A 26181-nucleotide genomic window follows, 5' to 3' on the forward strand; every position below is an offset into this window, starting at 1 on the left:
TGCCGGTCCGCGAAGGATTCGGTCCCCGCCGCAACGAAAGGCCGGCGTCAGCTGACTTGCAACTTCCTGTTGCAGTCGCTGTGCCGGGACTCCTGCCTTCGCCGGGACTCCTGCCTTCCACCGCGTTTGCCTCCTGCCTTGTCTCCGCACCTCCAGACCAGCAGCGGCAGCTGTGTATGCTTTTAACTTCGGCACAGAGCTGCCCCTAATCAATAGTTTAGCGCGGTTTCATAAGGCAGCCTCGGGGCCTTTGCTAGGCCGGCCCACATCGCATCATCGAAGCGGGCCGGCTATCAAAGGCCCCGAGGCTGTCTCATGAAACCGCGCTAAACTATTGATTAGGGGCAGCTCTGTGCCGAAGTTAAAAGCATACAGAGCTGCCGCTGCTGGTCTGAACTCTTGGGCCGCTGAAGGAGGGCAAAAAGCAGCTGTCCTGGAGGTTTCCCTTCCTCTCGCCTTTACAGGTTCCTTTTTTCCACCTTTTTTTTTTTCCTTCAAACGGCAACGGGCCCCAGCATCGACATCAATCAAGTAAGTTCCACTGTCAATCAAGCGGTTCTGCTCGGCCAAAGCTTCCCCTGTGACATGAGCCACCCTCAGGGGAAAGAAAGTGACCCACAAAGGTGAGGGGAAGGGGGGCAGATGATGGAAGTTGGGGGGGGGGGGGAGAGAGAGAGAGAGAGAAGGGGCAGATGATGGAATGGAGGAGATGAGAGAGAGAGAGAAGGGGACAGATGATGGAAGTGAGAAGAAGGGAGAGAGAGCAGAAGGCAGATGGATGTCAGTTGAGAAGGGAGAGCAGATGCTGAATGGAAGTGGGGAAAGAACACATACTGGATGGAAGGAGGAGATAAATAAAGGGGGAAGAAAATAGTAAGATAATGGAGGGGTGAGGGAAAGGGATGACAAGCTGTGTGTAGACACAGTGAAAAGAGGGAAACGGGACTAAATAGTAAGAAAGAATTTAATTTAGATGGAGGCAGAAAATAGAGAAGGAAGACCAGAGAAGAAAAGGGAAGAGAGAGCAGAGAATGATCAGATCTGAGTGGAGGAAATGAGAAGAGAGATATGCTAAAAACCACAGGGGGGAGGGAAGGATAGAGATGCCAGACCATGAGGGGAACAGAAGGAAGATGATGGATGCTAGACCAAATTGGGGGGGGGGGGGGGGGCAGGAGGAGAGATGGCAGGGAAAGACAGACAGTGAATGGAAGGGGCAGATGCTGGACTGAAGAGACAGAGAAGGTTATCATGCTGCTGTACCGGGCCATGGTACGCCCTCACCTGGAGTACTGCGTCCAGCACTGGTACTTTAAGAAGGACACGGTACTACTCGAAAGGATCCAGAGAAGAGCAACTAAAATGGTTAAGGGGCTGGAGGAGTTGCCGTACAGCGAAAGATTAGAGAAACTGGGCCTCTTCTCCCTTGAGCAGAGGAGATTGAGAGGGGACATGATAGAAACATTCAAGGTACTGAAGGGAATAGACTTAGTAGCTAAGGCAGGGAGAACGAGAGGGCACTCTCTAAAGTTGAAAGGGGATAGATTCCATACAAACGTAAGGAAGTTCTGTGGTAGAAAGCAACATATTTATTTGGCTCATAACTTGCTGGCGCCCGATATTTTTAGCTCACAGTGAAAAAAGTTTGCTCACAACACCCGCCCGCTTAGAGGGAACACTGGTCGTGACCTGTTTGGGCCGCCGCGGGAGCGGACTGCTGGGCAGGATGGACCTATGGTCTGACCCGGCGGAGGCACTGCTTATGTTCTTATGTTCTTACCTCTTTCCTCCATTTATTTTTATTTTCAGTATCAATGTATTTATTAACTTACCTCGTCCCTCCTCCCCTTTGTTTCCAGTATGTCAGTTTGTCATGTATTCCTCTTTTATTTTTACTATTTTTTTAGACTTATTCCATTGTAAACCGTTTAGGTATCTGTTTGATAAATGGTATATCAAAGAATAAAGCAACGTGGAAACTCGGATGTACATCCGTTCACGTAAGTGGGCAGTGCTGTGGAGCGGGAAAACTGAATGAATACTGATGGGCTGTGATCTCCCTCCTTTGTCTGAGTGCACATGAGTCCCATGCAGATGGTGAGCGCAAAGAGTGAGATCTCGGCACATCTGACATTCTCTCTTATCACAGCTGATCAAACGAGACAAACAGACAGGGCTTGGCCTCCGCTGTCATGGAAACAGCAGTTTACCAGCATCCCCTCAGGCTAATGCCACCTGGCTAGTGGGTAGAGACTGCATACCTGTTAAGAGACTGCTAGCAGCCTGATTAGTGCTTTTCCTGTGAGAAGAGCGGATGTCACATAGGATGCACACAAGTTACCAGTGACCAGTGCTGGCAGAACAAATAATATATCGTGTTCTGTACTATGCAGGGAAGTGGAGAGGTTATACAGCCCCCCCATGTTGCAAGTTTTTCAACGTTTTTTTCTGCTTTTTTTCCACTTGCATTAAGTTTCTCTCAATTATAAAAAAAAGGCAGGTGGTGCCCCCTAATGTTGACAAGCCTATATGACCAGGTACCTCTTCCAGTCTCCAGCTCTGGATGAAATTGTGTGGCATACAGTGTACGGACTGTGATGGGGTGAATATGCAGGGCAATTATATGTATTCCATGACTCTGTATGTGTAAATGTAAAAGCCATGAGTATTTGCATAGGAGCATAGAATATGATGGCAGATAAAACCCTATTTATTTATTTATTCAATTTTCTATACCGTTTTCCCAGGGGAGCTCAGAATGGTTTGCATGAATTTATTTATTTATCCAGAGATTTTGCCATTGCTAGGTGTAAATCAGTATGCCCATGTATGGAATCATACTGAAAAATAATGGAAAAATTCAAGTGACCAAATAACAAAGTGTAAACTAACAAAAAATAGGAACACTTGTAATATATAATGTATGTATTTATAAACAAGGGAAAAAAGACCTCAAAATACCCCTAGAATGTGATCAATGAGTCACAACTTTTTCGGGGTGGGTATCATCACTGGTCAAAAACCCTTGATTTTTTTTATTTTTATTTTATTATTTTAAATATTTTAAATACAATTTTTTTGTGTATGCTTTTGTGAGTCAAAATATGACAATATAAAAAAATTTTTCTCTTTCTTCTTATGAATGAGCATATATAAAACTAGCATCTTATATATCAAGTATTCACATGATATTTATCATATTTGAATGTGAGATACTGAAAAAGCACTTATCTCAACAACCCGACGGAGGCCCAGCCCGTTTCGCACTGATGGGCTTCTTCAAGGGTAATGATAAAGCTTAAGATAGTGCTAGTGTGGTGTTCAATATTGCTCGGAACTCTTAAACAAAAGAAGAAAAGAAAGAAAGAACACATTATATTTGTATTGTATTGAACAAATCATTGGATTTTTTAAGAACAATGTTAAATATTCAAAGAATGACTACAGAAAGCACCTGTTCGTCAATAGTATTATTAATTTGGACACATTTATATCGAGATTAAGATGATATGAATTTACTGACTAACATTTTTTTAATAAATCAAAAATCTAATTTTGATGACTGTATTTAAAAGCTTTTGAAAAACATATTGATGCAAATATACTTAAAGCAACCACTTTCCATTCATAAATTTGTCATTGTTTCAGTCGACATACAACTGACAACTGAAATGGCACTTATGATTAATTAAAACGCTAAAATTCTTACTAGCCATCGTTGTCTTAATAACATCAAAAAGATGACGTAACTTGAACTGCCTGGCTGTTCTAATTTTAACCAATGAATTTATGAACAATTTGAACAAAAAGCCTGTGGTTAACGTTTTATCCAAATAGCACTCAATATATTAAACATGATTTGAATAATGTTTGCCATTCAAAAAAGCCTCTACTGATTTTACCGACACAAATTTGTAACTAAGATGGCGCTCGTATTTGAATTGAACACTAAAGTTTTTTCAACCAATCATGCCTTAGATAACGTACGTCATTCATATTGACGTTATCTAAGGCATGATTGGTTGAAAAAACTTTAGTGTTCAATTCAAATACGAGCGCCATCTTAGTTACAAATTTGTGTCGGTAAAATCAGTAGAGGCTTTTTTGAATGGCAAACATTATTCAAATCATGTTTAATATATTGAGTGCTATTTGGATAAAACGTTAACCACAGGCTTTTTGTTCAAATTGTTCATAAATTCATTGGTTAAAATTAGAACAGCCAGGCAGTTCAAGTTACGTCATCTTTTTGATGTTATTAAGACAACGATGGCTAGTAAGAATTTTAGCGTTTTAATTAATCATAAGTGCCATTTCAGTTGTCAGTTGTATGTCGACTGAAACAATGACAAATTTATGAATGGAAAGTGGTTGCTTTAAGTATATTTGCATCAATATGTTTTTCAAAAGCTTTTAAATACAGTCATCAAAATTAGATTTTTGATTTATTCAAAAAATGTTAGTCAGTAAATTCATATCATCTTAATCTCGATATAAATGTGTCCAAATTAATAATACTATTGACAAACAGGTGCTTTCTTTAGTCATTCTTTGAATATTTAACATTGTTCTTAAAAAATCCAATGATTTGTTCAATACAATACAAATATAATGTGTTCTTTCTTTCTTTTCTTCTTTTGTTTAAGAGTTCCGAGCAATATTGAACACCACACTAGCACTATCTTAAGCTTTATCATTATCCTTGAAGAAGCCCATCAGTGCGAAACGGGCTGGGCCTCCGTCGGGTTGTTGAGATAAGTGCTTTTTCAGTATCTCACATTCAAATATGATAAATATCATGTGAATACTTGATATATAAGATGCTAGTTTTATATATGCTCATTCATAAGAAGAAAGAGAAAATTTTTTTTATATTGTCATATTTTGACTCAGAAAAGCATACACAAAAAAATTGTATTTAAAATATTTAAAATAATAAAATAAAAATAAAAAAAATCAAGAGTTTTTGACCAGTGATGATACCCACCCCGAAAAAGTTGTGACTCATTGATCACATTCTAGGGGTATTTTGAGGTCTTTTTTCCCTTGTTTATAAATACATACATTATATATTACAAGTGTTCCTATTTTTTGTTAGTTTACATGTATGGAATCATACCATATGTTTGTTCATGATCACTGTGAGTGTTTTGTGCAATTTATGATCAGTGTTGTATAGTAACTAAGGGGTCCTTTTGCTAAAGTGTGCTAACCGATTTAACATGCACTAAAGATTAGCGCACGCTAAATGCTAAGGCAAACCTTAGTAAAAGGACCCTGAGTAAATGTAACTAATTACTATACGATAACATTTGCTACTTTTTCTTTCACTGAATACAGTAATTTTGCCTTTTTTTTAAAATTACTTTTACCTAGTTACATTTGATGCTTGCAGTTAAAAGTGGAAGGGAGATATAAATGACAATTCCTCAGTAAACCAAATGAAACAGCAAACTGGGAACAGGATTTTGCTATTGCAGACCTCAGCAAGCAAACAGTGGATCATTTCATCTTAAATTTTGCTGTTCATTGAATACAGTAGACCCCTGCAAATTCATGGTTCGTGAATCACGGACTCCGTCATTTGCTGTATTTTCTGACTGCCTCTTCCGGTCAGAAAATACAGGGAAAGACTGAGTCCGCGAATCAGCCTTCTGCACAGCCATCGATTCCAGTCAGCCTTCTGCACAGTCGATTCCTTTTCATCTCCCCCCCCCTCCATCAGCCAATCAGCCTTCTGCACAGCTGATTCCTCCTCCTCTCCCCCCTCCCCTCATCAACCAATCAGCCTTCTGCACAGCCATCGATTCCAGTCAGCCTTCTGCACAGCTGATTCCTCCTCCTCTCCCCCCTCCCCTCATCAACCAATCAGCCTTCTGCACAGCCATCGATTCCAGTCAGCCTTCTGCACAGTCGATTCCTTTTCCTCTCCCCCCCCATCAGCCAATCAGCCTTCTGCACAGCTGATTCCTCCTTCTCTCCCCCCTCCCCTCATCAACCAATCAGCCTTCTGCACAGCCGATTCCTCCTCCTCTTCCCCCCCATCAGCCTTCTGCATAGCCAAACCGCCTGCCAGCCTAAATATTGTTTTTTTAGCACCCGCCGCTGCTCCTGCAGCCCTCTCCGCCTCTGATCCTCTCCTAAACCACATTTGTGGTTTTTCAAAATTCACAGGTGCTCCTGGAACGGAACCCTCAAGAATTTCAGGGGAGTACTATATAGCCTATAAGAACAGTTGCCTGTTTGAACTGGTTAGCCGTTGGGTTACTTTATAGTGGAGATGAAGCTAAAGCTGGTAACAATTCTTGATAAACAAACATTGTAGTTGCAGTACTTTTACTCAAAAAAATTATTTTAGGCACTTTTCTACTTGAGTACATTTTTAATTTGTTTTTTGTTATACTTTTTTTAAGTGTCAAAATATGCATTTTACTTTGCCCTAGTACTTTAACCCTGTTGATGTTTGGAATCTGGCTTGCAATTAGCAGGTGTGTAGCTTTAATCAATGTGTATTTAGTGCAGTGCATGCATGCTTAATCACTGTTAGTATCTTTGTTATAAGAGAGAGAGAGAGAGTCTCCATTCCAAGTGAGTGATGTGCCAGTGAATAAATGTGCCATTTATTTTTTTCCTAAAAACGGGATGGGACAGGACCTCCCCCCAGACCTCCCAGCCCCCCCCCCCCCGGTACTTTTTTTTAAATCCCGGCGGCTGCCTCCTGTCCTGATGTCTCTGGCAGCAGCAGAGCGGTGCACAAGGCAGGCACGAGCTTTTCACGCGCTTGACTGATCCTGTGCCACTCACTGAATGGCTGTCATCAGTTCTTGTGGGATTCATGAGAACTGACGGCAGCCATTCAGTGAGCAGTGCGGGACCAGGCAGGTGGGCCACTCTGCTGCTGCCGGAAGGCATCAGGACAGGAGGCAGCCACCAGGATTAGAAAAAGGTACCGGGGGAGGGGGGGTTATTTGCTACCGTACAGCGGGCCCCTGAAAATGGGACATTTTGGCGTCCTGAAGCTGTGCTTGGGGACAATGGGACAGGCTAACTAAAAACAGGATGGTCCCGTTCAAAATGGGACATATGGTAACATTAGTGATATAGCCTCTGCACTAGGTGTGAGATAGGGTTACCAAATTTCTTACTTAAAAAAAAGAGGCACATGGCCTGCCCCATTCCACCCCCAGTCACAACCTGTTCTGCCCCAGCCCTGCCCATACACAAACCTCATCTCATCGCATGCTCAGAGGCTCTCCAAAAGATTCAATAAATTGGTGGGTTTTGAGTAATGGTTTGAACTTCAATAGGAGGATTCTGAGTGGATGCGGGGTGGCAAAGAATTGCATAGAGAAGGACCTAGGTAACCAAGGACCTAGGTGAAGGACCTAGGTGAAGCAGGATTCTCATAACATTTGAAGGTTGAGTAACCTGGACTGAAGATGGTCAGGGTCTTTAGTGCTGGGCTCTGTGAACAACCACAGTTGTACACTCACTGAATGTGACATGGCGCCATTGGCCACTGGCATTACACACTCGGAGAGCATATACCATCTTACTGTGTTGTTATGTGGCCCAGTGCTTAGAGCAGTGGTTCCCAAACCTGTCCTGGAGTAACTCCAGTCAGTCAGGATATCTGCAATAATATTCATGAGACTGATTTACATGCACCACTTCAACTACATGCAGATTTCTCTCATGCATATTCTGTGTAGCTATCCAGAAAATCTGACTGGCTGGAGGTCCTCCGGGATAGGTTTGGGGCCCATTGGCTTAGAGCTCAGAACAGGGGAGTCATGGTTCAATCTTGCTGTGCTACTGATACTTATTGTAATTTGGAACAAGTCACCTTATTTGTTGTTGCCTTAAGTACCCACTTAGATTGTACTCTTTAGAGCAGATATATATTGTACTTATCACCATTATGCAGCACTACATCCCTCCTGCCGGAACCCCACCCTCTCCCTGAACATCACCAGCAGGAGGGATTGGGCATTCCTCCTGTTGGTGATCTTCGGGTATGGGGGGGGGGTACTGGCAGGAGGGACTGGGCAGCCCTTCTGCCAGCGATCTTCCAGGGGAGATTGGCGGCCACAGCCGCTAAACTTATCCCTTGCTGCAATAAGCTCAGCGGCTATGTCTTCTTCCAATGTAGGCCAGCATCTACTGCAGGCCTAGGGAGGTGCATAGGGCCACTTAGGCTGACCTAAGGCTACATCTGGGTCAAGGCATGCTCACACCTAGCTTTAGGTGAGCTTAGGCAGGTCTAAGCGCATTGCTAGGCTCCTGGAAGTGCCTACAATGTAGGCAGCCTGCCTCAGGAGTTTTTTATTTTTATTTTTAGAAACGTGCGAACCAATTGGCTGGTTAGGCAGCAGTTGGCTGCCTACAATCAAGATGCTATTTATAGAATTTGGCCCCCAATGTCGAGAGAACACCCCTGTATCTTAAATGCAAGTGGTTTATCACAGCCTTAAATTTCTGTTCAAAAGATGTGTATTGATCTTGGTTTTGTAACCCACTTTGTCTGCTGCAGTCGTTATGTGGTTCATAATGTTTATGTTTATTAAGATTTGATATACTGCTCCAGCATTTTACTGACCTAAGCGATTTACAATGCAACAATTGATTAATGAAAGGAACTCCATTGAAGATAGGAAAGATAGAGATAGAGACAAGATATGTATATCCTAACAAGTGTACAGGAAGGTTGTTTGTTCCTGAGGATCTCCTGTTTGGTTCTCTACTCCTGAACACGTTGTTTATTGAAACACAGGCCGGTGTTGAGTGAGAATTTGAGAGAGACTTTCCATGTGACGACAGTTGATAGAACTGATTAATAGAAGATGCTTTTATGTCATCAACATAACATCAGAGGATTACAAAGCATTTAAGATTACATCTTAAACTACAGACCATTCAGAACACGGCTCTCAGACTAATCTATTCCCTCGGAAAATATGACCACATAACTAACGCCTACCTAGACTCACATTGGCTACCGATCAGAGCCAGAATCCAATTCAAACTATACTGTCTAATCTTCAAAGTACTCAACGGTACAGCACCTGCCTATCTAATCGATCGCCTACACCGAAACCTTCCACCCAGAATAAGAAGAACACTGACACCATTCTCATACCCACCACTCAACGGCACTCATCGTAAAAAGCTTTACGATAACCTCATAGCAACGCATGCAGCAAAACTCGAACCCTCCATAACCAGATTATTAACCTCAACATCTGACTTCAAAGCATTCCGCAAAGAACTCAAAACGCTACTTTTCAAAAAGCATATTCAAAACACCTAATCTCCTCTTCCACATACACCGACCAGGTTACCCACTCCCTGACACCATATCCTCAACCGACCAAAAAAACCAAAAAAAAAAAACCTAATTCTTCCTACCGATTCATATTACCTACCAACGCCTGGAAAAAGATTTGAAATGTAATGTAATATAACTGCTCTCATCCAATGTTACCAAGTCTATACTCATTCTGTAACTATGTCTTACCCTAAATGTCACGTACCCTCCTGGAAATGTCCAGCTTCTTCTTATGTAATCCGCTTTGAACCGCAAGGTACAAGCGGAATAGAAATCACTAATGTAATGTAATCTTTTGAACAGGAATTCAAGGTTGTGATAAACCAATTGTAGTGTTCTCTGGACATTGGGTGTATGTATTTATGAGTAGTAACAATGATTGTAGTATGTTAATTATTTTATAAATATATTACATTTTCAATGTTTAAAATTTTGTGAGTGTATTGTAGATTGTTATTGATACTTAACAGACTTTTTTTTTTAATTAATGAATATTTGTTAGAGATATCCTGAAAACCAGACTAGCAGGTGGTCACCCAGGGCAGGTTTGAGAACTACCGCTCTACAGCAGGAATTTTCAACCCAGCCCTAAGGAAATGCCAAGCAGTCTAGTTTTCAAGATAACTACAATGATTATGCATGAGATACATTTGCACGCTCTTCCTCCTTTGTATACCAACATATCTTATGCATATATTGAAAACCAGCTTACAGTATATCTGTATTGTTTTGGGGGGGAAGAGGGTGCAGCGACACTGGGACGTCTAGCAGTTGCCTCCTGTTCTGATGGGCTTCAAGAATCACTGGAACTGGTCCCTTTTGGAATAATGGAGCAACTGGGGGTTTTTCCCCCTGGGCACAGCAGTAATGATGAGAATCTAGAAGCCACAGACCAGTTTCCCCTGGAGCCCTTACCATTTTTTTTTCACTCAACCTTACTGTCCACAGTTAAAATACTATAATGGTGTGGCTTCATACAAGGGGCCCTTCCCATCCTTCATACATTTCTTCTGTTTTCAATGGTTTCTGCAGTGCTTCTGCCTGGCTGGGTAAGAAGCGGGCAAGTTGTGTACAATGTGCTCTGCAAGCGCCATCCTCTTGCCCCCTATATCTGATCCCCTTCTCCTTGTCTCTCCCACTAGATTGCGAGTGCTATGGCCACTCCAACCGCTGCAGTTACATTGATTTCCTGAATGTGGTGACCTGTGTGAGCTGCAAGCACAACACTCGAGGCCAGCACTGCCAGCACTGCCGGCTTGGTTATTATCGCAATACATCAGCAGAGCTGGATGATGAGAATGTCTGCATTGGTAAGGAACTGTGTTTCATGACCTTGATGGGCACCTGGATAGAGAACAGAGAAGGGTTCTGGGCAATGTTTAGGTGATCTGTGACATGAATGGCTATTTAGTAGGTCTAGATAGACAGTACATAAAGCCCATTCTTGTAAGTGCTGCACGTCTCTCTGTATGCCTTATTCCAAGGGAATGCCCCCTTATTTTTTCACAAAAAAACAAAAAAAAAACAAAAAAATGATAAACTCCAAAAGAACTGCCAGAGAAACTTAACAAGATACCAATAAGGAGGCAGATAAGATCAATAGGTTCTCAAAGGAATCGTTGGCTGTCTCAAACCCGCAGCACACAACAATGAACTCCACAAGAATTAAAGAAATCAATAATTTAGTATGATTAGGAAGTGCCCTCAGTGTGATAAGACAGCGATAGGAGCAATGCTCCTGCGCTCAAATCATGAGACAAGGACAACCAGTCCCTGCCCCCACACCATCATAGGGCTCTTCCAGTGTGTGTGAAATAAATAAATCAATCAAAACAGTGAAAAAAGTGCCAAAATAAAGCACAAGGCAACACACACGGGTAAAGACAGGCAACAATTTCTAAGAGAACCGCCCCCCAAAAGCCAGAATCACACACAGCCAACTTAGCTGGAATAAAGTGAAGGATGAACTCCCCAAAAAGCAAAGAAGAATGCCAACAGATGGGTCTCGGGAAACTCCCTTCCTCAGGAACCAGAATGACAAACTCTGTAGACCGTCGGGCCGGCTGGGGGAGGGTGGCGGACATTTTTTCACACATTTAGATATGTTTTAAGAAGCACCTAAAACTGAATCCTGTCATGAAACTGTGATGAATTCTTTCTAGACTAGTAGGATAATATTTTTTATTTCTGCCATCATGTTTCTATGGTTCTAGTCATTTGAAAGGAAGCTCTGGAATGAGAGGGCCTAGTATGAAGAGTTGATAGGCTCAGGAGTAGTCTAAGGAAATACTTTGTTACAGAAATGGTGGTATATGCATGGAACAGTCTCCTGGAAGAGGTGGTAGAGACAGAGACTATGCCTGAATTCAAGAATGCATGAGATAGGCATTTGAGATCTCTTAGAGAGAAGAAGAGATAATGGCTACTGTGGATGGGCAGACTGGATGGGCCATTTGACCTTTATCTGCCATCATGTTTCTATTCAAGTTTCAAGTTTATTTTTGCTTGATATACCGCTTTTAACAACCTAAGCAGTTTACATTAAAAATTGGTATAAAAAATAAATTTACAAGGGTGGTTAACACAAATTCTTTAAAATGAAAAGGGAGACCTCACAGGAGACAGAGGGGAAAATGCTAGGGTTACATCATTTCAAAAAAATTTTAAAAATGGGCTGGGGACTGAAAAAAACATAGGAGGGTACAGATAGGCCCAAGGTGAGCTGATATCAAAATCTTAATCTATATGACAAAGGCATCTCTAAAGAGAAAGGTTTTTAGGGGCATTTGGTTCTCGTCTCATGTTCAGTGGATGAGAGTTCCACAGCGTGGAAGCTATAACATACACCATCTTTGGTTATTGCTTAGGTTTGTGCAGTCATTCCTAGTTTATCATCACTTAATAGCCCCAGGCCTTTTCATAATCATTGGCCCACTTTACCGGTGCATTTTATCCCTTTCTGCCTTCAGTCGTGGGGATGATGACCAAATAATTTAGCAACAAGATGTGATTCCAAGTTCATGAACAACAAACTGGTGTACCTGTCCTAAGAAAAGGGTGACTGTGTGTCCTGGCCAGCTAGGGAAACCCTGAGAGATATTTGCAGTTAGGGGTTTGGAAACCATGCCACAGAGGGCCCCCAAGCTTACTTTAAGAAGAAGGAAGCATAGCCTGAAGGGATGCATTAGAACCCTCCCTAGTTTCTATCCTGGGTCTCTACCTAACACCGACCCTGTCTGCACGTTACAGTAGATCACAGACATCATTAGAACTTGCCCTGCATGATCGACATGATCGAAACATTTAAGTACCTCACGGGAAGTGTCGAAGTGGAAGATGATATTTTCTTTCTCAAGGGACCCTCAGCCACAAGAGGGCACCCGCTCAAACTCAGGGGCGGAAAATTTCATGGCGACACCAGAAAGTATTTCTTCACAGAGAGAGTGGTTGATCATTGGAACAAGCTTCCAGTGCAGGTGATCGAGGCAGACAGTGTGCCAGACTTTAAGAATAAATGGTATACCCATGTGGGATCCCTAAGAGGGTCAAGATAAGAAAATTGGGTCATTAGGGCATAGACAGGGGGTGGGTAAACAGAGTAGGCAGACTTGATGGGCTGTAGCCCTTTTCTGTCGTCATCTATGTTTCTATACTGTACAATAGACAGTAATAATACTTGTTTTTAAACTAAGGGCTGCATATTAAGAGCCTCGCGGCTGAAGAATTTCAGCAGCCTGCCTAAATTACCAAGCTGGGATCTATTTTCCTCTCCCCCGCCCCCTATTATATCAAAAACGGAATTTTGAGGAATGCATAGTACGAGAGTGGACAAAAATAAAGGTTAATAAATGAATCAAAGATATATATAAAGTGATACCTTTTTATTGGACCAGCTTTCAGGAGCTAACATCTCTTCTAAAGGTCAGAACAGAATGAGAACCAGGAAATCTAAATGAATTGTAAAAAGCTTGCCAGTGCTAGTTTGAAGAAGGGGTGGGGGTGGGGAAGTCTATGGCTAATTAAAAGATGTCAGGCAGAAGAATTTTATGAGTTAGAAAGACAGTCAGCATTCCAGAAACATAGTTTCTCTTCCCCTCAACATAAGACCATACATAAGAGCTGTCATACTGGGACAGAGCACAGGTGTATCAAGCCCAGTAATCTAAACCAGATCTTCACCTCAAGACACAGAAGAACTCCGAACCCTTTTGCCTTCCCCCCACTCAAAGGCACACAGCGCAAGAAAATGTTTGACAACCTTCTAGCAACACAAGCAGCAAAACTCAACCATACCATCTCCAACCTGCTGACGACAACGGACGACTACAAAACCTTCCGAAAAGAAATCAAAACCCTACTCTTCAAAAAATTCATCCAAAAATCTTAACCCTCATCACCATATCTCCAGATAATTCCCCCCTAAACCCCCCCCCAAAAACACCTACCAAGTAAACAGATCCCTGAAATGTATAGTAATCTCACCTACTCTAACTGTAATCTATTTATTTAAATCACTAGTTCTGCATTTTCAATTCACCTCCAACTTGGAAGTTCCCCTCGGAATCTATCCAGCTATATCTCCTCTGTTATAAAAAAAAAAAAAAGAAAAAAAAAGGGTATCTTCACTGGAAAATGTCCAGTCAAATCTTTTGTAATCCGCCTTCAACTGCAAGGTATAGGCGGAATAGAAATCTGTAATGTAATGTAATATAACCTGTCTCCAACAGTAGCCAACCCTGATCACAAATACAAGGGTGTTCTGAAAAGGTCTCAGCCCAACCAACTTCCTAAATTCTGAGCGTCATTTTGTCACTATAGCTGAAAAAGAGTGTTATTATATTTTACAAAGTGCCAATTTGCAGAATCATATTGCTATGTTTTGACATTGTTTCAGATCATTGATTGAACCATGTCAATAAAAAGTGTGGAACTCCGAGCCGTCATGAAATTGTTCATCATGCCCATGACCTGATTTTGGCATATCGGTGAATACTGACTAAAACAATTGCTGATACACTACAGATACCCAGGGAATGTGTTAGGTGTTTAATCTACGAGCAGCTGGGTATGCAGAAGTTGTCAGCCAAGTGGATGCCTAAATGTTTGAATGATGATGAGAAACGATGGCAAGTGGACACATCCAAGTTGATTTTGCAGCATTTTCAGCAAGCTGGTGCCAACTTTTTGGAACGACTAGTTACTGATGATGAAACACTATGAAGAGACAAAACAACAGTCCATGCAATGGCAACACTCAGGTTCGCCCAAGGAAATTCAAGAACCAAATGTCAGCAGGAAAGGTCATGGCCACAGTGTTGTCTATTAGAGAATGACATGGGGACAAATTTGTCTCTGTCCCCTTAGGAACTCAATTTTCCCATCCCGGCCCCACAAGTTTTGTCACTGTCACTGCCCCATTCCCGTAAGCTCTGCCTTAACCACACAAGCCTCCAACACTTATGATATTAAAGTGTTAGAGGCTTGTGCAGATGTGGATGGAGCTTAGGCATTGGTGGAATGAGGCATTATGACATCACAATCTGAGCTCTAGAATGTTGCTACTTAGGATTTTAAAGGGTTTGAGGCTTGTGCAGATGTGGATGGAGCTTGCAGGAATAGGGCAGGGGCAGGAAAATGAGTCCCCATGGGGACGGTGAAAAATTTGCCCCTGTGTCATTCTCTATCGTCTATCTTCTAAGAAGCCAGTTAATGCAATATACTAACTCAACTTGCTCTGCTGATTAAAGGAGGCATCGAAAGAAAACAAGCAGAGGGAAGCTGCAGTAAGGAGTTCCCACTTCTTAAAACAATGCACCTGCTCACAAAGCTAGCAAAACAGTGGATGTTTTGATGCAGTTGGGGTTTCACTGCATAGACCATCCACCCTACTCACCAGATCTTGCTCCATCTATCTATTTTGTTTCCAAACCTTAAAAAGAGTTCGAAAGAGTAACAGTTTGAGTGATTCGAAGGTGATTGCAGCAGCAGAGCAGTATTTCAGTGACCAGACATCAGAGTATTTTTTTGGAAGAGTTACTGAAACTTCAGACACGACGTGCTAAATGTGTTGATCTAAGGGGTGAATGTGTGGATAACTTGTAAGTTTCATGGCTCCATGTCATTCCCTTCTTGTTGGGGCCGAGAACTTTTCAGCACCCCCTTGTACCTAGCAAAATCCCAAAGAGTAAAACATATTTTATGCTCCTTACCCTAGGAATAACAACGGATTTCCCCAAAACCAGATTAATAATGGCTTATATACTTCTCTTTTAGGAGGTTATCTAAACCTTTTATAAACTTTGATACTTTACGGAGAGGGTGGTGGATGCCTGGAATGCGCTCCCGAGAGAGGTGGTGGAGAGTAAAACTGTGACTGAGTTCAAAGAAGCGTGGGATGAACACAGAAGATTTAGAATCAGAAAATAAGATTAAATATTGAACTAAGGCCAGTACTGGGCAGACTTTCACGGTCTGTGTCTGTATATGGCCGTTTGGTGGAGGATGGTCTGGGGAGGGCTTCAATGGCTGGGAGGGTGTAAGTCTTAATAGAGATTTCGGCAGTTGGAACCCAAGCACAGTACCGGGTAAAGCTTTGGATTCTTGCCCAGAAATAGCTAAGAAGAAAAAATTAAAAAATTTAAATTGAATCAGGTTGGGCAGACTGGATGGACCATTTGGGTCTTTATCTGCCTTCTACTATAAGCCAATTGCTTTTGCCACATTCTCTGACAATGAATTCCAGAGTTTAATTACATGTTGAGTGAAGAAATATTTTCTCCTGTTTATTTGAAATCTAGTACTTAATAGCTTCATTACAAGGCCCCCTAGTCCTGGTATTTTTGGAAAGAATAAACAAGAAGCTTATATCTACCCACTCCACTCAGTATTTTATAGACCTCTATTCTAGCTCCCCTGAACTGCCTCTTCTCCAGCTTGAAGAGCCCTAGCTGCTTTAGCTTTTCCTCATAGGGAAGTCATCCCATCTCTTTTACCATTTTCGTCTCCCTTCTCTATACCTTTTCTAATTCCGCTATATCTGTTTTTGACATATGGCGATCAGAAATGCACACATTTGAGGTGCAGCCGCACCATAGAGCAATATAAAGGCATTATAATATTTTCATCTTAGTTTTCCATTCTTTTCCTAAAGTTAAACAAATTGAAAATCTTCTCTTCTGCATAAGAGAGGAATTTTCATCCTGTGGAACTTCCCCTGAACCTGTATCCAGGCAAATAGCAGCCCCTTGATAAGTTCTATTTGCTTCCTTAGCTGACTGAGCCAAGGGTTTCATCATATCCGCCACAATGACACTTAGATCCTTTTCCTGGGTGGTGACTCTAATGTGGAATCCGTATCACACCTCTATAGTTTGGGTTCCTCTTTCTCACATGCATCCCTTTGCGCTTGCTTACATCAAATGTCATTTTGATGCCCAGTCTCTCACGGTCTTCTTGCAATTTTTCACAATCATCCTGTGACTTAACAACTTTGAATAATTTTGTGTCTTCAGCAAATGTAACTATCTCATTAGTTATACCCATTTCTAGATCATTGATAAATGTAAAAAAAAAGTGGTTCCAGCACAGACCCCTGGGGAACCCCACTATTTACCCTTCTCCATCAATAATATTGACCATTTAACCCTATGTTCTGTTTTCTATCTTTTAACTAGTTCATAATCCATAATAGGACATTACTTCCTATATCATAACTTTCTAATTTTCTCAGGAGTCTTTGTCAATTGTCTTTTGAAAATCCAGATGCACACTATCGACCAGTTCATCTTTATCCATGTTTATTCATCTCTTCAAAGAAATGCATTAGATTGGTTAGGCAAGATTTCTCTTGACTAAATCCACACTTATGTATATGCTCTGTAATTTTGTTCTTTGCAATAGTGTCTACCATTTTGCCTGGCACCAGCATCAGACTCACCAGTCTATAATTTCCTGAATCACCTCTGGAAACCTTTTTAAAAATTGGCATTATATTGGCCACCCTCCAGTCTTCAGGTGTCATGCTGGATTTTAAAGATAAATTACAAATTATTAATAGCTCTGTAAGTTCATTTTTCTGTTCTATCAGTACACTGGGATGCATACAATCCAGTCCAGGCGATTTGCTACTCTTCAATTTGTCAAATTGCCCCCATTACATCTACTAGTGTTACAGAGATTTGTTTCTGACTCATCTGCATTGAATTCGCTTTCTGGCACTGGTATCTCCGACCTCATAAAAGACCAACTCCCATTTTTTTTTTGCGATTTGCACACGACACTGAAGATTAACAAAGCTTAATTAAACAATGAAAGTGAATTATCAGTTTCTGGGGAATAAACTTTTAATTTTTGGTTTTCACCCGGGTATATCCCACAGACAAAGTGCACCGTGAAGCGCACTGTGGGCCTTACCCAAAAACATCATTTATAATCACCATCATTTTTTCTTTCTCAATAATTCAAAAGTGCCCTGTGCAATAAAAAAACTGTAAAAACATTTAACATAAGTGTCACTGTGATTCTTTAATAGAATAAATAAATGAAGAAGAAATTGAAACCACCAATCAAAACGTTGCTTTAACTTATCTGTAGATGTCCAAATAATCTAGGGTGCCTTAGCCCCACATCTGCTTTGGTGAAGACCGAAGCAAAGAATTCATTGAATCTCTCCACTATGGCCTTGTCTTTTCTGAGGGTGCACCCCTCTTACCCCTCTAGCGGTCCAACTGATTCTTTTCCCAAGTTCTTGCTTCCAATATATCTCAAAAAGTTTTTACTATGTGTTTTTGCCTCTGACACAATCTTCTTTCCAAGGACTCTCTTTGCCTTCCTTATCAGCACCGTGCATTTGACTTGCCATTCCCTTATGCTATAGATACTTTTGTTTGCCAAGTACAGCACCACCACTTCCCCACTTCAGGAAAATGCTGCGATTAGTATCTCCGCTCAAAGGTGCTGTTCACAGAGGACATACTTTTAAAGGTGAGGGAAAAGTCAGTACGGTCAGGGCAGGGGAAGCCTGAGCAGAGATTGTGCATTGTTAAATATCTGAGGTTCTGGGAGTATTTTCCAGTAATTTGTACTCACATTGTATGTTCCAGTGGAATTTTCAAAGGCAATGCATTTCCCTTGCAGAAGCTCTGTGAAGACTATAATTGTTTGCCCTTCCATTCTCGAGGCATGGGGCTGTATTACTGCAATTATAACAAGTCTTCAGAAAAGCACAGCTTTGCTTAAAAAAATGCATTTAAATGAGCACATAATACTGTAGGGTGTGGACTTTCACCTCTGCAGTTCCCAATTCCTTGAGAGAAATTTATCTAAAAATGACTTCATGGGTTTTCTGCAGGACACAGTTAAGCAACTATAGGGTTGTTGTTGTTTTTTTTCCCAGAATGTAACTGCAACCAGCAGGAATCCAAACATGATCGCTGCAATGAAACTGGTTTTTGCGAGTGTAAAACAGGAGCCACTGGCCCTAAATGTGATGACTGCCTTCCTGGCTACTACTGGAAACAGACATGCACACGTAAGCATTTCTTGCCAACTCAGCAGACACAATTGGATGCCTTTTGTAAAATCTAAAAAAACAACCACCCATAATCCAGATGTGCACTATATATCTTAAATGTTAGGATCCTGGAGAGACAAACCGCATCAGGATAAGGTAGTAAGGACCAGGTTTGTCTTGCTGAGCTATGGCCACAATCCCTTCTTGGACTATTTGCTGAGATAATCCAATATGAATTAGGGTAATGCCCCTCCATCCTGACCCTACTGGACAAAAGTTATGTTGTGATCACAATAAAAGCAGGACTGAACCTTCTGCTAGAAAAGAGTATTCATGTTATATTTTTAATTATCTGGGTATCAAAGAATCACAACCAAATTGAGTTTTCAGAACAACCCAAATAATGCAGAGTAACTGTGTTTGTAGCCGAAATGACTGCAGATGTATTTTAAGAATGTTTATTATGGTTATGTTGAAAACCAAAACTATGGGCTCCTTTCACAAAAGTGCGCTAGCGTTTTTAGCGTGTGCTAGCTGAAAAACTACCACCTGCTTAAAAGGAGGCAGTAGCGGCTAGCGCATGCTATTCTGCGCGTTAAGGCCCTAATGCACCTTTGTAAAAGAAGCCCTATACAGTGGAACCTTGGTATACGAGCATAATTCGTTCCAGAAGCATGCTCGTAAATGAAAATACTCGTATATCAAAGCGAGTTTCCCCATAGGAACTAAGGGAAACTCGCTTAATTCGTTCCCACCCACCTCATCCCCCCGAGGCCAGCGACGTTGCTCTACCCCGCTCATGAAGGGCCCCCCCCATATGATCCGCCATCTCCCCGTATGATCCGCCATCCCCCCCACTTGTGTCACCCCCCCACGATCAGCACCCCCCCCGGCTCGCGTCCCCCCCGCGATCCAGCATCCCCCAGGCACCCACCCACCCGATCACATTCCTTACCCCCATTTGGCACCGGCACCAACGCACAGGACATGCTGGTGCCAGAAAATCTGCCTTCTTCTTTGCGCTGGGCCTTGAGCATCTGCGCATGCTCAAGGCCTTCGGGTTCCCGTTCTCTCTGAGATCTTCGGGCACCGGCACCAGCATGTCCTGTGCGTTGGTGCCGGTGCCAAATGGGGGTAAAGAATGTGATCGGGTGGGTGGGTGCCTGGGGGGTGCCGGATCGCAGGGGGGGGGGGGGCGCTCGTAAATCGAGGCACACTCGGTTTCCGAGGCGCCGATTTTGTGAATGTTTTGCTTGTCTTGCAAAACGCTCGCAAACCGGTGCACTCGTAAACCGAGGTACCACTGTATGTACTTTGAGGACTGGAATTTTTCTATTTATAAAATCCTTTCAGAATAATGACAATTTGAGCTTCATTACAGTCTGGAATAAATAGGCCCTCACTACTGCCAAAGGTTTTGAGACTAGGAAAAAACATCGCCTTTAACTGTGCCTAAGAAATTCTTCTGCCATTTTACCTCATTTGAATTCTTCACCGATGTGAGCACTGCCTCAACATAGAATTGAGACAACGCTCAGCAGCACCAGAGCTGAAGTAAATTACGGAAGGAAAGGATGTTCCTTAGAGATACCTGGCCACAGTCAGAGGCACTTCTAGAGCAGACTGTGCCAAGCCCTGTTTGTGCAATGTGGAAGAACCCCCCATTTGATTCCTTGGTCAGATCTTCCGCTCCCCAAGCCAGAGTGGGAATGAGCCCATGCTAGTTGGATTCCAGCAGGTGCTATGGTTTGTTAGCCATCAAAATTGAACAAGGAATATGAAAATGAAGAAGGGAAAGCCCCAGCTCGAGAATGAAAGGTTCATAGGGACCTACTTCAACAAAACAGTTGTGATTGAGCTGAAAGACTAGGAGGGAATTGCAAGCCCATCCCTTCCCATGTCAGCCAAGCAGGTACATGTTTGCAATTAGCCTCATCTGTCACAGGAAGCCAATCAACTGAGTGCTCCAGAGGTCAGCTACCCATTAAGATTATCCTGCTGGAGCTACACAGCTACAGAACAGCTGAAAGATTTTAGATGGAAGTTTCAGTCTGTCTGTGGGCTACTTCCATGTGCCTGAAACTAAAATCATTATACAGGATGCCTTTTTATTATTATTATTATTATTTTTACATGTCCTTTTCCCTTCCAGGCAATGTGTGTGATGAGGAGTTACTGCTCTGTCAGAATGGCGGGACCTGCCACCAGAACCAGCACTGTGTGTGCCAAAGCGGCTACTGGGGTGTCCTGTGTGAGAAAACAGAGTGTGATCCCCAGCAGCAGGACTGTGGAGCTGCTGCCAGCCTGCACAGCAAGATTGGACTTGTGTGTGGGATGCTCATCCTGCAACTAGCACAAGAGCTCAACCTCTAATGCTGCCTAGCCAGCACCCCCTTCCCCAGGACTTCTGTCAAGTGGTCCTTTGTTCTATAGGACTGGACATCTATCTGCCAAAACTTCAGCCCCAGGAGCAGGTGGAAAAAGGTTTGAAAAAGAGAGACCAAAGATCTGTTGGGGGAGGGGGGGAACTAGTTCTCTTCTGACAATTGCCTTTGTGCTTTTCCCATTTCAGAATAGCTGGGACTAATGGATGGAGCAGGAGCCTGGCCTCCCTCCTGCCTTCCCAGGGTAGGGCCCAATCTCCCTCTCTTCTGCCTTTTTGGAGTAGGGCCTTGGCCTCCCTCCTTCCTGTCTTCCCAGAGGATCCCGGCTTCCCAATCAACCCACCCCTTTGCATTTCCCTTCCCTGTTCCCTCCCGCTGCAAGGCTCCACTGCCTCAACCCCAGCAGCAGTGGCACTGTTTATACAGCTTGCTCTCTTTCTTTTGGAGGGTGGAGATGGGGGTGGGGATTCTGATCCCCATTTATCCTCCAACAGGACAGACACAGGCTTGCTCAGTTAACATGAGAACAAAATGAAACATGTACCAGTGCATTGTACAAACTTTTTTTGTAGAAAATTATTTTTGCTGTAATTAAATATTATAAAACAATCCTGGGGGCCAGTTCACCATCAGCATTTGTTTGTGGTATATAATCCTACAGTAAAGCACCACTGAACTACTGTTGTTCAGTCCAGCTCTTGCCATGCTTCATCTTATATAAGGACGGTGTTTGTACCACTAGGAAACTACTCTGACTTCCGCAAACTCTTCAGTTACATATGAGAACAGCTTCTGGGCAACAATCTACTGTCAGCCTTAGGACATATTGATTAAACCCACACAACTGGAACTAGTTACAGTGGCAACCCTGGTTCACCGAAGCCCTGGTTCAGAGGGTTTATAGATGGTGCAATACAGGACGGGTGGGGGCGGGGGGGGAGTCCTATAACCTAAGACCCTTTTTCAAGCCATGTTCCAGAACGAGATATCTAGCACACAAAGTCCAAAGCACTGCTCCTTTCATTTTATAGCTTAGCATGGAGCTTAGTTAAGCCCTAGTGCTGGTTATAGAATTGTGCTGCCTGTATGTATACACAGAATGAGAGAGAAAATAACACAGGAGAATCAGATCCACATACACAACGTAGGCATGAAGGAGTGGAAAAGTCCAAACAAAAGACTGGCGAACTCCAGATATTTCACAAACACCTTTCCTTTATTTTCCAATAAAACATTGACTCGACATGCGCATGTTTCGACCAACAGCCTGCATCAGGAGTCTCAATGGTTTGTGTAAAAGGAAACGGATTGACATCCGATGATTACTTCAACCACACAAAAAGAAATGCAAAATGAGTATCGCTATAAAAATTAGCAATGGTGGCGTTTTTTACAGCGATACTCATTTTGCATTTCTTTTGACCTCCTTTTGTGTGGTTGAAGTAATCATCGGATGTCAATCCGCTTACTTTTACACAAACCATTGAGACGCCTGATGCAGGCCGTTGGCCGAAACATGCGCATGTCAAGTCAATGTTTTATTGGAAAATAAAGAAAAGGTGTTTGTGAAATATCTGGAGTTCACCGGTCTTTTGTTTGGACTTTTCCACTCCTTCGTGCCTTTCCTGTATACACAGAGTAACACGGATTGTTTTTTTTCCAACTCTTACTTCCGTCACACTCCCTCGAGTCTAACTGCCTTCTGAGATTTTTACACCTCCCGCTGCAGTTGGATTATTCTGAAAATGCACAAAAAATGCACTACTTTTATGGCTTGAGATACGTTCATCTACCCTTGTGTCTTTCAAATCTAGGGAAAATGTGAACAACTGAGCATCTGTTTGCTAGCCATAGGTCTAAAACGTTCAACTCAAGGCAGCTTCCTTGATGCACCCCCAAGTCACATATCCCAGTCCAAGTCCTTAAAAAGAATTTAGAAACCAATAAGTGAAGGTGAGCAAATATATAGATTGTAGTGTGCGGTGATGTTTTTCATACCCCAAACCACACTATAAAGTGTCCCAGCTATAGATGACATAGTATTAGAAGACACATTTCACCTGATATTCAGCACTATTTAAGCAACCAAGAATGGCTCCTGGCCAGGTAAATACCATTTGGCCAGTTAACTGCTAATATTTAGCAGGAGTTAGCTGGCTACCTTCACTGAATATTTAGTTAGAGAGGCTAGCTGCCTCTGTCACACAACTTAACTGGCTAGACGTGAATATTCAACTGCTGATCAGTTAAGTATAGTGACCAAATCAGGCCACATAAATAGCAGGCCTATCTTTGGTTGCTGTTAGCTTAACCAGCTACTGCTGAATTTTGACTTAGCCAGTTAATAGCATCCCCAAAACCCTGGATATTCAAAGCCAGTCACCAGAAATGGCCTGATATTGAATTTCCAGGTTCATCCCTGACCACGGGATTTAGCCAGGTGTCTCCCACGGTCTGAATATTGGCCCCCTTGGATCCTGAAGAAAGCTTGTTTTATTATTTCATTCAGTGCACATTGGTATCTCATCCCTTAATGTGTATGTTCCTTTTGTATTTCTAAAGACACACAGTTTACAAAAAAAACCCAAAAAAAAAAAACCATGCAATTTTTGGAAACGAATCTTAACCAAAATTGTAAATATTTCTTCCTGGGGATGAAGGTAAATTTATCCTTGCTTAGTAATAGTTCCTGCCCTCTGATTCTACCACTTTTATCTGTCTTGAAGAGTCCTTCATGCATGGCTCTCTCTTATCAAACCCCTGTCCCTCTTAAACTCCTTCCTCCCATTCTCTCCATATGCTATACCGACTCAATTAGAGGAGAGCCCCATATGTCAGCCAATTACAGTAGCTAAATTTGGCTTGCCTATTCTTGCATCCCTATGTCATTTTCAGGACTGCTACCTTCTGTTTTGCCAAATTCAAGGAAACCTCACCCTTTATCACATCCAGAATGATGTCTCCCTAGAAATTACCTCCCCAGGTTAGACTGTTAACAAAGACGAATTATATTTTGGCAGCAATTTTTTCCCATAATAATAATGATAATGATAAAAATACAACCACTCTGTCATGTCTTGCATGTGTAGGGTATGTTGAAAGCTCTAGCCCAGAAGAAGTCCACACAAATGAAGCACACAAAACACAGCACAGGAGACAGAACCAATGGAATGGATAGGAACTCTTTATTCAATACAGCAATAAGAGTCGTGTTCGGTACAATGCCTGCATCAGAAGTCTATAAGCAAATATAAATATAAGAATATAAACATGTATAAATAGCAAAATGAATATATTAAAAAAACATGAAAGTGCTGTACATAACATGATTATAAAATGACCTAATCAACAAAAAAACCAATATAGTACTATAGTGTAAAATACAGATAAAATCATATGCATAATAAACATATAGAGAAACAGCAATAAAGCATAAAACACAAGTTGAAATTATATGCATAACATATATCAATAGGAAGAACAACATTACCCAGAACTGTGAATATTCAAAAAATGTTCCATATCCTTTGGGTTTGTTTCACTGAATGAGAAATATAAAATATGACATACTGTACAGCGGTTTTAAAGAATATATATAAAAAAGAAAATATGATGAGTGAAATAATAAAAGTGAAATAAAAAGGTGAAAACAAAAATTGGAAAGAGTAAATAAAAAAGAATAAAAGGTAAAAAATAAATAAAAATAGAATCACAAAAGAAGTGAAAAAAGAAAGAGAAAAAAAAGAAAAACACAAAGTTTTTTCTTTATTTGGTTTTTTTTCTCTTCCTTTTTTCCACTTCTGTTGTGATCCTACTTTTATTTGTTCCTATTTATGGGGTTCTTTTATTAAGGTGAACTAAATGCAAAGATGCCCATAGGAATATAATGGATGTCTTAGCGTTTAGCGCGCACTAATCTTTAGCGTGCGCTAAATCGGTTAGTGCATCTTATTAAAAGGACCCCTATATTTTTATTTTTTACCTTTTATTCTTTTTTCATTTACACTTTACACAATTATTTTTATTTTCACCTTTTTATTATTTCACTTTTAATAATATTTTCTTTTTTATATATTCTTTTTTTAATATATATATCCTTTAAAACCACTATATGTCATATTTTTAAAAATTTCTCATTCAACAAAACATTAGTGGCATTGCAAATAGAGAATGACATGGGGACATACTTTTCTCCGTCCCCGCAAGAACTCAATTTCCCCGTTCCATCCCCGTGAGTTTTGTCGCTGTCCCTGTCCTATTCCTGTAAACTCTGTCTTTAACCACACAAGCCTCGAACACTTATGATTTTAAAAATATTTGAAGCTTGTGTAGATGAGGACATAGCTTACAGGAATGGAGCAGAAACAGGAAAAGAACTCGCCAGGACAGGATGGGAAAATGAGTTCCCACAGGAATGGGGAAAAATTTGTCCTCGTCTCATTCTCTAATTGCAAACCCAAAGGATTTGGAACATTTTTGGAACACTCAGGGCTCCTTTTACTAAGCTGCGCTAGCGGTTTTAGCGTGTGCTTAGCACCCGCTACATTGCATGCGCGCTACATGCTAACACAGCAATAGAGCTGGCATTAGTACTTTTTGTGTAGTGCAGGGTTAGCGCGTGCTAAAAACGCTAGCACAGCTTAGTAAAAGGAGCCCTCAGTTTTGGGTAACGTTGCTCTTCTCACTGATATATGTTATGCGTATAATTTCAACTTGTGCTTTATGCATTTTATGCTTTATTGCTGTTTCTCTATAATGTTTATTATGTGTATGATTTATCTGTATTTTACACAATAGTACTATTTTGGTTTTATTGATCTCATTTAGAAGTTACTTACCCTAACAGGTGTTATCCAGGGACAGCAGGCAGATATTCTCACATATGGGTGACGTCAACCACAGAGTCCTGATGCGGACAGCTTCACAAGCAGACAAGCTTGAAGAACTTTTGGAAAGTT

General features: G+C 41.6%; 1 protein-coding gene across 2 annotated transcripts in view; it reads left to right on the plus strand.

Annotated features, from left to right (window-relative positions):
- Nucleotides 1-21767, plus strand: part of NTNG2 (netrin G2) — a 111970-nt gene extending 90203 nt beyond the window's left edge. For both annotated transcript variants that reach the window (XM_033959903.1, XM_033959904.1), the window contains 3 exons: nucleotides 10471-10638; nucleotides 18723-18857; nucleotides 20992-21767. In XM_033959903.1, the coding sequence (XP_033815794.1) occupies nucleotides 10471-10638; nucleotides 18723-18857; nucleotides 20992-21212 (524 nt within the window). In that variant the 3' untranslated portion in view covers nucleotides 21213-21767. The remainder of the gene's footprint in view (nucleotides 1-10470; nucleotides 10639-18722; nucleotides 18858-20991) is intronic.
- The last annotated feature ends 4414 nt before the right edge of the window (nucleotides 21768-26181 follow it).

The sequence above is a fragment of the Geotrypetes seraphini genome, chromosome 10 (genome assembly GCF_902459505.1).
Source record: "Geotrypetes seraphini chromosome 10, aGeoSer1.1, whole genome shotgun sequence".
Classification (NCBI taxonomy): domain Eukaryota; kingdom Metazoa; phylum Chordata; class Amphibia; order Gymnophiona; family Dermophiidae; genus Geotrypetes; species Geotrypetes seraphini.